General features: G+C 39.3%; 1 protein-coding gene across 2 annotated transcripts in view; it reads left to right on the top strand.

Moving 5' to 3' along the window:
• LOC134536714 (uncharacterized) overlaps positions 1 to 11,165 on the top strand; it is a 30,277-nt gene extending 19,112 nt beyond the window's left edge. For both annotated transcript variants that reach the window (XM_063376589.1, XM_063376590.1), the window contains exon 4: positions 4,844 to 11,165. In XM_063376589.1, coding sequence (XP_063232659.1) covers positions 4,844 to 6,955 — 2,112 coding nt within the window. In that variant the 3' untranslated portion in view covers positions 6,956 to 11,165. The remainder of the gene's footprint in view (positions 1 to 4,843) is intronic.
• The last annotated feature ends 3,011 nt before the right edge of the window (positions 11,166 to 14,176 follow it).

Consider the following 14,176-nt stretch of genomic DNA (forward strand, 5'->3'; position numbering starts at 1 on the left):
ATAGCTGAACCAGAAGTGGTTTAAGGGAAGTATCAATCAACTAGTAGTGAATTCAGGGAAGCATGGCTGGACAAAGAGTGGATTCAAGGAAGCTTGGTTCCACAAGGAGTGGCTTCAAAAAAATATGGTTGGACCAGGAGTGGTTTCAAGGAAGCATGGTTGCAGAAGGAGTGGCTTCAGGGAAGCATGGTTGAACCATGAGTAGATTCAAGAAAGCATTATTGCACAAGGAATGGCTTCAGGGAAGCATGGCCTGACCAGGGGTGGCTTCAGGAAAGGATATCTGGAGCAAGTGTGGCTTCAGGAAAGGATAGCTGGAGCAAGTGTGGCTTCAGGGAAGCATTGCTGGATCAGAAGTAGTAACAGGGAAGCATGGGTGTAACAGAAGTGTTTTAGGGAGGTATGTTGGAATGAGAAGTGGTTACAGGGAAGCATGGCAGGACCAAGAATGGTTTCAGAGAAGCATAGCTGGATCAGGAGTTGTTTCAGGGAAGCATTATTGGACAAAGATTGGTTTCAGGGAAACATGCCTGGACCAAAAGAGGTTTCAGGGTAGCATGGCTGGTGTATGAGTGGTTTCAGGGAAACATGGCTGGACCAGAATAGTTTCAGGGTAGCATGGCTCATTCAGGAGTGTACCAGTGTAGCATGTCTATACCAGGAGTGGGTTTAACGAAGTATGTCTGGACCAGGGCTGGGTCTATGTCCTCCCAATGTGATTCAACTTTTCTACCTCTAGGTCTTTTGAACAAATATTATTTTGATTTTACCAGTGGCGTAGCGTGCCATCTTGGCGCCTGGGGCGGGAGACCCATTTTGCCGCCCCCATTCTATAGGTGCTTAATTAAAATTAAATTTCACATGCAATGAGGTACCTTTTATTGAAGTTAAAATAGGATGAGCGGTTTTACAAGCGGATTCTACGGGCCTTATGAGCAGCGAAGTCAGAAATAACTTTGTCAAAATCAATATTAGCAGCCAATTCTTGTTCAATCGACAATATAGCCAAGTTTGATAGTCTAGCGGAGCTCATAGTAGATCTGAGGTGATTTTTTATTAGCTTCAACTTCGAAAATCTTCTCTCACAACTTGCAACACTAATCGCCAAAGTCAAATATATACGAATCAAGATGACTATATTTGGAACCGAAATTCCGAGATTCAGTTTTTGAATGAACTGGAGGAGCTCCAGTGGTCCTTTACCACTTATATCTTCCTCTGATTCAGAACAGGCAACAACAACAAACTACTGAAGACGCTTCCGCTCCATCTGAAACTCGTCCTTGTCGATGTCTTCTAATACATGGGAAAGATCACACTCGAACTTGTTGTCCAAAAGTTTCGCTGGCATCAAAAATCCGAACTGTCCGATATTTCTTGAATTTGCTGGAATCGAGTCATCATTTCTTGAATGATCTTGTCGAATGATGCGATAATCTCTCGACGGATTTCCTGTTAGTGAGACAAAGCTGCATCTTCAGAAGATTCATCGCCATGCATGCGTTTTTTCCTGCGAATTCTTCTCGTTTTGAGTTCGATTCCGAGTTTTTCGCAGAGAGCCTTAGCAAAGTCAATTGCTTCTTGCACGAAACAGTCTCTACTTTGCACTAAGAGGGTTTTCAAGCGCAGAGTTTCTGAGCACACTTATCCGCACTTAGTCCTCGTTGCTGCAGGTAAATCTGTGCGTCATCTACTTCAGGTAGCACTGCAGCCCAAAAGCCAAGAAAAGTTAGGAAGTTAAATGACTGCATGGCTGTCAGGAGAAGACTGGCTCCCGATCTTGTTTCGGAAGTTTGAGATGAATCTGTTAATTGTTCCAGTACCTCAAGAACTACCTCAAACTTATTTTTAAGCATCTTGACAGCTACATGTCTAGCGCTCCAGCGCGTTTCAGTGACTCGTTTTACTGCTTGACCTGTGACGGCAACCAAAGCGTTCCATCGAACAGTTGATGCGGAAAAGAAGGCAAACAGCTTCTCCAGAGTTCCAAAAAACGTCACGGAATCCACTGATTCAGAAGCAGCGTGTACCCCAGCCAAGTTTAGTGAGTGGTTTGTGCATGCAACGAATATAGCTTTCGGATTCAGTGCTTTAATCCGGGCTTGAACTCCATTGTGGATCCCTGACATTGTGGCAGCATTGTCATAAGCCTGTCCTCTCAGATTCTGTATGTCCAGTCCGTCTGATGTTATCTTCGCGATTATATCGTTGCTGAGATCTTCTGCATTTTTTCCTTTTGGTTCGAAGAATTCAATGAAAGATTCTACCACGGCGACTTTTTCTCCTTCGATATGTACGTATCGCAGAACTTGGCTCATTTGGTCATTGTGGGAGATGTCTGGTGTACTGTCGAAGATTACGCAATAATATTTAGCTTCTTGAATACGACGGATGATGGTGGATCGAACTTGCTGTCCCAGTAAGTTTATAAATTCATTCTGGGTTTCTGGAGATAGATACGAAACTGAGACTCTTGCTCCCAGCTTTATCTTTGTCAGGTGTTCCATTAGAAGAGGGTCGTATTTAGCTAGGAGGTGCACTAACTCCAGAAAGTTCCCGCGATTGACACTATCATCTCCTCGAATGTCTTCTCGATGTCCTCTGAAGGCCAGATTCTGTTTGGCTAAGAACTGGATAATATTCAGCAACCTGTACAGTACATCCCTCCACTTCTCCTCACTTTCGAAAACTTCTTGTTGTTTCTGATCGATGGTTGCTTTACAGTTCAGGCGAACTTCCAACTCCTTCCATTTCAAGAAGCTCTGTTCATGGCCCAGGGTATTTTCATGGTCTCCTATTCTTGGATTTAGCTTCCACCATTTGTTGAATCCTTCTTCAGATGCGAAGTTAGAGCCGGAATTGCCAAACAGCTTGCAAGAAAAACAATACAAGGATTGCTTCAAAGGCGAGTACACCATCCATGTTCGGAGAACCTTTTCGCCGTTAGATGATGGTTTGTAGAACCACTCTTTGGTTAGTTTTCGGGTACCGCCTTTCGTTGAAGTCCCTGAGCGAACAACTAATAAAACTGAAACTGGGATTTTACGTTCAGCGTGTTTCACCCAATCCCTGCCAGACCTAGAAGAAAAAAGGCGTCGACCGTTAGAAAATGACTTAACTGAGAAGGCTTGTAAACCCATAATTTGTAATTTGCTAAATTTTTGGTATGTTTATTTGCATGTTAAGGTGTGCCAATTTTTTGCTAGGTTTCGCCTATGTTAATTGATATTTACAGCGGTGATACGCCCGTGCGTATCTATATTTGTATTTGTATTAATATGTTCTTATATATTTTTAATGCCTTTTTGGTAATTATATTTAATTTTCGGAGCTCCAAAATATATGATCAAATTATAATTTTTTGGGGGAATTGTTAAAGTATTTTTTTAGTATTATTATATAGCTATATTTTTATAAGTAGTAATAGGGTATGTATTTTATGATAAATGCGTCGATTTGTGATGAAACGATTTTATGATATATATATTTATTAAATGTTGTCATATAAATTTTGCATCTTTTTAACTTGCTGCCTCCTCTCACTGTTCGCAACCTTATTAGTATTTTTTAAGCCTGCTATTAGTTTGGGTTTTAATATTTTTTTGGGTTTACCTGCGCTCGCGGTACGGGGCAATATAGGAGTTTTACTGTGTCCCGGTTTGCGGAAGTTGTTTGGTTTGCCCTGGGTTAAGGTCAAACTTTACAGTACAATGCGTAGTACTAAATTCAATGAGTGCGAAAGAGAGGCATCGACACGGGCCGACGCGTGAAACAAAAGATTTTGTATGAGTAATTAACATAATAAGGAGTGCCGCTCAACTCGGCTCGCGCGCGCCGGGCGGCGCGGCGTGATGCGATGTTGCCGTTCGTATGTAAACAAACAAATGTTATAAAGAGCTCTGTCAGTGATTTCGCAGTTTTTCTTTTAAATAAATATCAAAAAATAGTTGGTGCGCAAAATTTTAGATAAAAATTGAACATTATAGTGTGTCTGACACATGTAATGAATGAATCATAGATGAGATCTCAACCCGCTTCACCGGCGACCCGCCCCTGCGGGCTGCCGCCCGGGGCGGGCCGCCCCCTCCGCCCCACCCACGCTACGCCACTGGATTTTACCAAGGATATTTAAAATACTTTTACATTACAACAATCACTTAGTACTTTACACTGTTAAAACATTATAGTGAATGAAAAGTTTTTTGTGGCTGTTTTATTTAGTTGAAATGAATTAGATTTTAAATAAATATTAGTGAGCAGTGTCACCGCTCATGGTTATTGCTTTTATTTATTCATGTATAGACCATCCGCTGCAGCCGTTTGCCTCTTTTCCCCTCCTTGCATGTGACATATTTGCACCCCCCTCCAACTCCTCTCCGTCTTGCCTCCCTCTCTCACCCAGCCGTCGCCTGGTAGGCGACCTGCCGCGAGGACAGCTACAAGCAGTTGGTGGCTACGAGCTGAAGTGGTTTATTGGTTGGAGGATTAGGCCTATTAAATATTTAGGTTGCGCCTGTGCTACATTTTTTGGATCGACTTGTCATAGAACTTAGCTTTGGCTACTTGTTAAAGTCAACACCTAGGAACTGGTGTGATTATCGTGATAGTTGTAGTCACCCGTGTGAAATAATAATTTACGTATTTCCTTGCAACACTTATTTAATTTGATTTTGCAAAAAAAATGGAGCACAGAATCATTGTACAGTGCACATTACAAAATTAAAAAGAATGAAAATACCCACTGAAATTAATTTTTTTCTTGTTTATAAACTTTGTGCTTTTAGTGTTGTTTGATTCTTGTGAATGTTTCATATTATAACTGATGTAGTTATATTTCTTTCAGATGGCACGTAAACTCAGAGTAGCACTGAAAGAAAAGTCTTCCGTAATCAGCTACCATCGCTTCTACATCAGTGTCAGCTCTGAAGACAGTCACAACCATCCCATAACACCTTATGGCAAACCTTCCGTAGCAATTGCACGGCGGCGCCAGCAAATCATTCATCCAGAGCTTGTATCCGAAATTGAAAGACTAGTAGAGCAAGGCATCACGGCCACGAGGGAAGTGAAATTGCTACTTGATCAATATGTACGAAGCAAGTTTTCTGGCGACAAAGAATTAAAGAAGCAAAGTAAAGCCTTTTCTCCAAAAGAATATGTAATTACTGCACATGTGTTCCGTGCAATCTTTTCCCAGAAAAGAGACCTAATCGATCAAGAAGTACTGCAGGAAACCATCAACGAATGGAAAATTCAAGATAATGATGACCTATTTTTTTTCCGGCCCTATGAAGTTGTTTCTGCTGGTGGTGTGCACACTCTGCTGTTTTGCCACCAGACAAAGTGGCAACAGAAGTTAATGTTGCGGTATGGTAGAATGTGCCTGCTGGATGCAGCCTATAAAACTATTAAGTATGCTTTGCCACTGTTCTTTATAGCAGTCAAGACCAATGTTGGCTACATTGTTGTTGGTACTTTTGTTGTGCAGTCTGAAAACACCACATTAATCACAGAAGCATTAAATGTATTCAAGGAATGGCTTCCAGAATGGCAACCACAATTCTGGATGACAGATTCCAGTGAGATGGAAATTGGTGCAATTGAAAACACCTTCCCTGAAAGCACCATATACTTGTGTGCATTTCACAGGGAACAAGCCTGGGTAAGGTGGGTTGGGGAGAGTGGTAATGTAGCGTGTGGTGATGCGGAAGAGATTCTCAGTATGTGGCGCACTATTGCAGCTTCAGTTGACAAAAGTGAGTTTGACTGCAATGTAGGAGAAATGAACACCAGCATCGTCATGCAAGGAAATCCTAACGCATCACACTATTTTGCTACTCATTGGCTACCTGAAGCACCCAGATGGGTACAGGCCTTCAGTGACAAAGATTTTGAGACAATAGTCCATGTTAATAATGGTATTGAAAGCCAAAATAAAGTGCTGAAGCATTCATATCTGTGTTACAACTCTGACAAATCTCTCACTGGGATGCTCAAGACAGTTATAAACAGCTATTTACCAGATTTATACAGAGAATATTGCTATAAGAATTCTTCTTCTAATAATTTCAGTTCAGAGATACCTTCGTATCTGATGAACAGGCCGAAGCACTTCATAAAACACATTCTCGCTGGAATAAGTGCAGCCAGATCTGAGTTTAGTGAAGACTCCATTACAGAAGTTACGGATAGTATTTTTGCTGTTCAAAGTTGTACAGATAAAACTATGTTCCACTGCGTTGATTTTAGTGATGCTACCTGCAATTGCATTGACTTCATGAAATATAGATTTCCTTGCAAGCATATGTGTGCAATATTTGAATTTTTACCTGCTTATAGTTTTCTTCGGCTGAACTCTGCATATATCAACAGTCCGTACATCACACTTGATTCTGATCATGGCTACTTCACCGTGACAGGAGTCATAAATTCTTCTTCAACAGCAGCCCCAACCTCCAAAAATGGTGATCCAGATAAAACCCAACCAACCTGTGACATGACTGAAGAACATGGCCTACAAATTTTAACTTGTCAATCACATACAAAAATAACACCAACACCACCAACAACAACAACAACACCAACAACAACTCGGGACACGTGCAACCTGAGTGAAGGACATGATGCAGACATTTTAACCATCCATTCTTCGCAATCTTGGAACAACTGTGACCAGACTGTGGAAGTTTCAACCAGTGAACCATCACAAAGAAGTGGCATTTTATCAGCTCAGCAACGTTTTCGAAATACGTATGAAAGGTTGATTGATCTTTCATGTTTATGTAGTGATGAACAGTTTTTGGATGAGAAAACAACACTTCTACTTGAGATACATAAACAGATGGAAAAAAAAATAAAGGGTGGCTCCCGGTCACCCCTCAAAAACTCAGTTTCACCGCAGACTTCACAGACAGCTTTGCAGAGGATAAAGGCAAAGTACAGGATGCTGCCCTAGCACAGAAACTGTTGGAAATCTCTACGGAAGTGTAGAGTCGTGCGTGGAAATGCAGCTGGCCGTCCTGCCGAGGGGCAGCTGATGCTGGCTGCGTGAGAGAGAGAGAGAGAGAGAGAGAGAGCCAGCGTCCAGTCTCACTGCCAGGGAGGGGCAGTGTCACGTAGCTGAAGCATTGTGATGGTGCGAGTTTGACTGGGCATCAACGCTCATCACCATCATGGTGTTGCATCGGGTCACGGTTCACATGTGTGACCAACCAAACTCAACAACAACCAAGCCAGAGAATGTGAACTGAATCTTGTATGTGGTCTGTCTCAAAATCATTAAGCCATGTGAAGGTTTGAAGAAGGTTAATTTTTGAATATTTGTATTTCCGTTAATGGTTTTATAATAGTATGTGTTTTTATGTTGTGTGCTACAGTCTACGAATTGTACATTTTTCATGTTAAAAAAGAACCAAACAGTCGTGTGACAGCAGTGTGACATTGTGAATGTACTTGTGGGGCAAAGACATTACCTACTTCATGAGCATGATCTCAGAGGTGTTGCCACCTCAAGTGTGTATATGTACTAGTTATGTATTTGCCACAGTCATTACTTTATGTGTGTTTTTCTCAGAAATATCTTGGCTTGCATGTTGCAAATTCACATTACATAATTTACCATGAAAGCTTGTGATGTATGTAAAAATATATATATATATATTTTTTTTTCATATGTACATAATAAGAATCATACATCTAGCCACATGAGATACACATTTAGCCATTTCTCTATGCCATTATATTTTCATAATATTGCTGTTCCGTAGTAAAATGGTCTATATTCATTTTTGGTTCCTCATCTTTGAGTTGCTTTAGGATTGATTTGACCCATTGCTGTTCATGATTTCCATCCTACGAGTGCTCCGATAGCTTTCCAAGCACAGAAAAAGTGTATTGCAAGTAATATATTTTAATTTTACAGTGACATTACCACCACCATCACTACTGCTGGTATGCATATAAACAGTGTTTCCATAAATCACTGGACAGCTGCTAAGGCCGAAAGGCAACCCTCTTCCCTAAAGAAACCTTTTGTGTTAACTTTCAAGTAGGGGGTGCGAAGGAATCCTGTGACACTGTAAACAATCAAACAAGTGGGTGTGGCAGCAGGTGGGCATGGCACCACGTGGCCGGGTGGGGCGTGGCCAGGAGCCACATGGAAGGAATCCTCAGGTGGTTGTTGACATCACGTGGAGCGTGGTCTGCTCGGGCGACCGCATCTTGGTTCTAATTTAGGAAGCTAGGGAGCGCTAGTGTCGTGCACCGCATTAATTTTTACAAGACAAAAATGGGAGGTATCGTGGCGCCGGAGATTCGATCCGTCAACCTTCAAATTCTTCTGCAGCATTAACCATTAAACTTGGCTCACTCTGCTCTTGTTCTAAGTCTTTACATTTCGTGTGACATTTGGGTATGTAGTCTCAGTTGGGCATTGCAGATTGCTCATCCTAGGGGATGGTATCCCTCTACTCTGTCATTGCTCAACGGGCATGACTTGCTTCCATGCTTAATACTGCCTCTGTGGTGCATATGGCTGTGCAGTGTGTGAAGTAGCTCTTGTTGAATTTTCTGAGTGATAGATGAATGACTGGGATAATGTGAAATTGTGGTGGCTCCATGTGGTTGAAGCTGGGTCTCTGGCAGGAGTTTGGTTAAATGGCAGTTGCTCTTCTGATCTGACTTTGAAGATCTAGGAGGCCTTTGTGGTGGCATTGCATCAGTACTTGATGTTGATGCTTGTCTACTCCGTCTTCCTGAAGTTCTGTCTTCTGCTCTTGCATGGCCAGATGGTTGTACTTCCCAGCTTACATTTGCATCTCTTAACTTGCAGACAGCTTTGTATTGGTGCCAGACCAGAAGTTAAGATTTTACATAATAATGTGATTGAATCAACAAACTTTTCATGATATGGTGTAGCAGAAACTATGTGCAAGCCTATACTGTAACATCACTCTCCAACACGACTGCAATGCTGTAGTACTGTAGTGACCGGCACCGGTCAGTTCTGCTGATTTACGACAGTCCAAATTATCAACTTACGCTTTGTTAATAGTCTAGATTAGCCGGTTTTCATGAAACCATTTATGTAATTCTGGAACTGGGTTTAATTATTCAATATACTTTGCTAATGCTTTCACGGAAGGACGTTGTAATATTCCAAGTAGTTAATTACCTTAACGATTTTATTCTTGAGTAATTTGTTTACATGTAGCATGTTGTGGAGACAAAGAGTAATATTAAATTTCAAGGTTAGGTGTTACATTTGATTTTCTGAGCATTCATGTCACCATTTTTCTAGTTTTTAATAAGTTTTACCATATGATGTTGCTGGAATTCATCTGTCTTCTAACTACCGAGTATTTTATAATCCTGTCTGAATTTCAAAGTGCCTTTTCGGACTTTGGCGAGGAACATCTGCACTGCTCAAAAACAGAATTTGCTGGGTTTTATTTTTTTCGAAAATCCGCTAATCTAGGGCTTCACTGCACCTTTGGTAGTCGTAGTTAAAGTGCCACTCTCTTAAGGCGAGGGGTCTGGTTCGTCCTCCGCACGAATCCAATTTTCAAAAACCAAGTTGGCACACGTGTGACGTATCACGTCTGGCACATGGTTCAGTCATAACACTTAATTTCCACAGCATACACATACATAAATATACATACGACACATATAAATATATATATATATATATATATGAACTGTAATATTTTTTATAGAACTTGTAATACATTTGTATTGTGCTGTTTTCACATAGCTCAACAAAACACTGGTGAGTTTTTCTGGGCATGGGCTACATTATTCCGCTTCTGCAGTTACAAAGCAAACACAGGAAGAACGATGACACCAACTAACACATGCAATTATGAAAAAAGCTCTATAATTTTCTTATTTTTATGTAAAATTTTTTTCTTACAGAACCTGAAATAATGAAATCGTTTATAGAGTTTTTTTTTTTGTTAAATTTTAAACATATGATTATATTACAAAACTTAAGCACTACCATTTTTTTTTACCAAATATTATGTGCTGAACAGTAGCACAAACTTGATAGCCAACAGGGAACCTCGTCATACATTTTAGTTGCTACCCCTTGAATGTACCTATCGACTTGAGACATGATAATCAGAGCAATAATTAATGTTCTTTAGGTTTTTAGTAATTAGACTGGACCTTGGACCTGACTCATATTCCTTCAGTAAAAAAGTTAAAACAATGGCTTTGAGTTCAAATGTAGCTTTTATTTGGCTCATTAAATTGAAGGGTTGATTGAAAAAGTAAGCTTTTAAAAAGGTTTTGTGACTTCATGAATGTCTGCATTAACATCAACTTTGATTCTGTATAGTCTGTTGCCCAAGAAAACTGGTCCAAAGTAAAGCATTTTGATTATTTCTTAATTAAAAATAAAAGATTCTCTGTTTTTGTCTTACTAGTCCAGCTTGTTATAACTTTTGATTTAATGTGCTATAAACATGTTGCTTATACCATAATACTTGCAACACATAAAATTTCATTTTTGTATTTTATTTTATAAGACTTAAAGTTATAACTCTCTGTTTGGTTGATGATCATTAAAAGAATATTTTCTTTATTTGAAGAAGTTAAACAAGTTTATAATTTGATAAACACGTGTGGAGTTTGAAGTTTACTGTTGTATCTGCTACATAACTGAAGTGCTATGCTTCATAAGAATCATATTGGTTATATTTTACAAATAGCTTTAAGCTGTTGACAATTTTTTCTAGTCATATTTTCTGTGTATTAGTGGTGGTATACATTGACATTTTGCTGTTGTTATTTTACAATGGAATTTTTTTGATTAGGCAGTGTTATTTGTTGATTATTAAAGATATATATTTAGTAAATGATCATATGAATGTAAAATAACTTATACAGAAAAATTGTTGTATACAGTCTAAGCTTTAATGTTAATTATAATGTGGTTTTATAAATTTTTGGAAAACAGTAATGTCAGGGTGATCTATGGATACCAGTTGGGTTTTCAAATATGCTATTTTATTAACAAAATTGTAATTGTTACATGGATTGATAACTTAATGTATTGAACTGTGACTTAAATTTTTTTTCTAAAGCTTATTTGTGTTAAAGTCCATACAGGAATTGTTGAGTTGGATATTTTTTATGAAATAAAATATTTTTTCAATTGATATTACATTTTTTAATGTTAAGTTTCTTGAACTAGTTCCTTTTAAGTATTCAGTGGATGTATAGTTAACAATTATTATTCTGTTTTGAGGTCTGGGCTAGAGGGCTTGAGAACTACTGTATGGGTGCCACTGAACGAAAGGGAACGGACCCGGCAGAGATTCCTCTCGGGGTGTGATGTCACCCGTGTGGGAGCGAGATTAAGACCCACCAGTTGCCAAGACCTGGCTCGCTCTCACCGTTGGGCACGCAGTAGGCTCTCAGGGCGTCCCACACACTGCCGTGCAGTGGATGTTGTACACGTGGGCACAAGAAGAAAGGAACACCATTTAAATCACATGTCTAGGTTTACTCCAAAATAAATCTCCAGTAAATAACTAAGGAAACCTGTATGCCTCCTCCACGGAAGTTTTTCTTAAAACTAAATCATCTTCAATTGAAGCTGAAATTGAATGGCTTAAAGAACTAGGATATTGGTATTTCCTTCACTTCTATAACATTAACTTCTGATAAATCAAAAAATGTTGCCCGAAAAGCAATGTTACTACAAAATATAATTTATTTTAGCCCCTGTCTGCTATGAATTTGCATGCACTCGCATAATTTTAATAAGGTAATCCAGAAGCGTCACAGCCGTTCCCAGTGGCGTAGCCAGGATTTGTGTATGGGGGGTGTTAAGAAGCTGCCCCCCCCCACCCGCCGTATTAAAGCGGGGGGTCCGGGGGTCCTCCCCCGGAAAAATTTGGATTGTAAGGTGTAAAATAGTGCTATTTTAGCAGTTTTCGGTTCTTAAATTTAAATATTGTAATGGTAAAAATTTTATTAATTTTAATATGAACTTTGTTTGAGTGATGAATAGGAAATTAATTAAAGATTTGGTGCTAAGGGGGGGGTTTGAACCCCTAAAACCCCCCCCTGGCTACGCCCCTGGCCGTTCCATTGTATAGACATGGGAAAATTTGAGTACCTCTTAACATTCTTTGATTCCCCCCAAAAGTGGACGTACCCTTTTGAAATTTCTACTGGATTCTGAATTATATAATGGATGCAATAGTCATGGAAATGGTGAGGTATAAAACATTAAAAAAGACCAGCTTTATTAAGTTCCTTGGAGAGGAAAAACATACCCAACACATTTCAGACGGAGGAGTTTGGGAAGTATGTTGGACCAGAGGTGTCCAGGAAGCAGTCCAGTTTACTGGAAATGTAGACTTGTAGCTTTTGCACTGAGGGAAAGGATAAGTGCAGAAATAGACCATCAGGTGAAACGAGGTAAGTTTGAACCAGTGTCGTTCTCAAGGTGGGCTACACCAATGGTGCCAATCGTAAAAAGTGATGGTTCGGTCAGGTTGTGCGATGGTTACAAGAGCACACTGGACAGTATGTCAGCAACAGATGTATATCCATCGCCCACTCGAAACATAACGGAACTGGACTGTCACAAGAATAAATCGTCGATGATGCCCCGTTATTCCTAACTGCTGCAATAAACATATCACTAGGACCATACCTACTGTACAGAAGGCCCTTGCCACGAAGAAGAAATTGGTTAGACGTGTTCGCTCACTAAACCACCACCACCACTTGGTTAGAGTGTCTTGGTACCACTCAGGTGTACAATTACTCCATGTCTCAGCACTACTGAGGAGTGTTGTCAGAGCTCCGGGACATAGCAGAGTGCCAGCTCTAGGCACGACCGGATAAGCTCATAGAACCTTCGCTGCACCTTCAAACAGCCCAGAGCACAAATGCAAAACAACCACCTTGAGTTTGATTTCAATGAAAATTACTTAGCAGTACCTACTATCAACCAGTGAGGGGGAGGGAATCCAAACTGTAATATCTTGAAAACAGGCCAACTTCGAATGTTTGTAGGCCTACCTTCAAATCACCTCAACACTCACGATTCATTCAATCACAGTAAATAAAACTCCAATCTAATAGTTCAAACAGTGTTTATTACGAAACTGAACAATTTTCACTCTTAAAATAAATGAAAAATTACATGACTTTAAATCCACAGATTAAAAAATCAAGAAATTCATAAAAAAACAATTTGAAGTACCATAAAATTTTTAAAAATATATTTTTATCATTTCATTCATTTCATTTACCTCATCATCATAACCTAAAGTTCAACATGGTAAGTGCTCATAGCATTACTGATTTTCATCTTGTTTTATGGTTGTGATCTCTGAGCTGGCTTGTTGAGCTTGCAAAAGCATGACTGAAATGGGAATGATAAAACATTATCCTGAAGGCCCGTCCTAGATATCCACTAATTTTTGCTCATAGTTGTAATCATAGGTAAACAGTAAATTTTTTTTTTTTTTTAGCTAAATAAACACACACACAGACCAATATGATATTAAAAATAAAAGACACACGCACAGAAGATTTTCTGCAACAGCTATGAAATATAGGTTCAAACAGAGCTAGGTTTCAGGGTAAATGACTAACTACAAGTTACGATTTACATACAAAACACTACACAGTGCTAATAACTTATGTTCCACAATAAGTTTGCTAACACTTAAAATATCACTCAATATTTTACAAATTAAGCTGGAATTACAATAGCCCATCCCTTCCATTTGTCACCTGTTTTTAAATCACGTGAAGTGCAACCAATCAAACTGCGACAAAAATTCGGCCTCTCTCTCCATCCGTATGTCCGTCAAAAGTTTGGCAAACTTATATTTTTGACAGATGGATGGATTATACGTATGGTAGGTTGGGTCAGTCAAATGTTACCAGAATACAAGTCTGTAGAGCTTGTTTTCAGTAGTTTAGTACTTACATTTTTTATAACAGTGCAGCTGTTAAAACCACGCCCAAACAATTCAATTATGACTAGGCCTATGTGAATATCAATTCTTTATTAGAATCAAATACAAATACAAAATTATTTTCGAATACAAATAGTAATAATGATGGAATCCAACTAAAAAATTTTTTTATATCACGTAAAAACTTATGGAAAATTAGACAAACAATATAAAGTGAAAAGTTG

The sequence above is a fragment of the Bacillus rossius genome, chromosome 11 (assembly GCF_032445375.1).
Source record: "Bacillus rossius redtenbacheri isolate Brsri chromosome 11, Brsri_v3, whole genome shotgun sequence".
NCBI classification, from domain to species: domain Eukaryota; kingdom Metazoa; phylum Arthropoda; class Insecta; order Phasmatodea; family Bacillidae; genus Bacillus; species Bacillus rossius.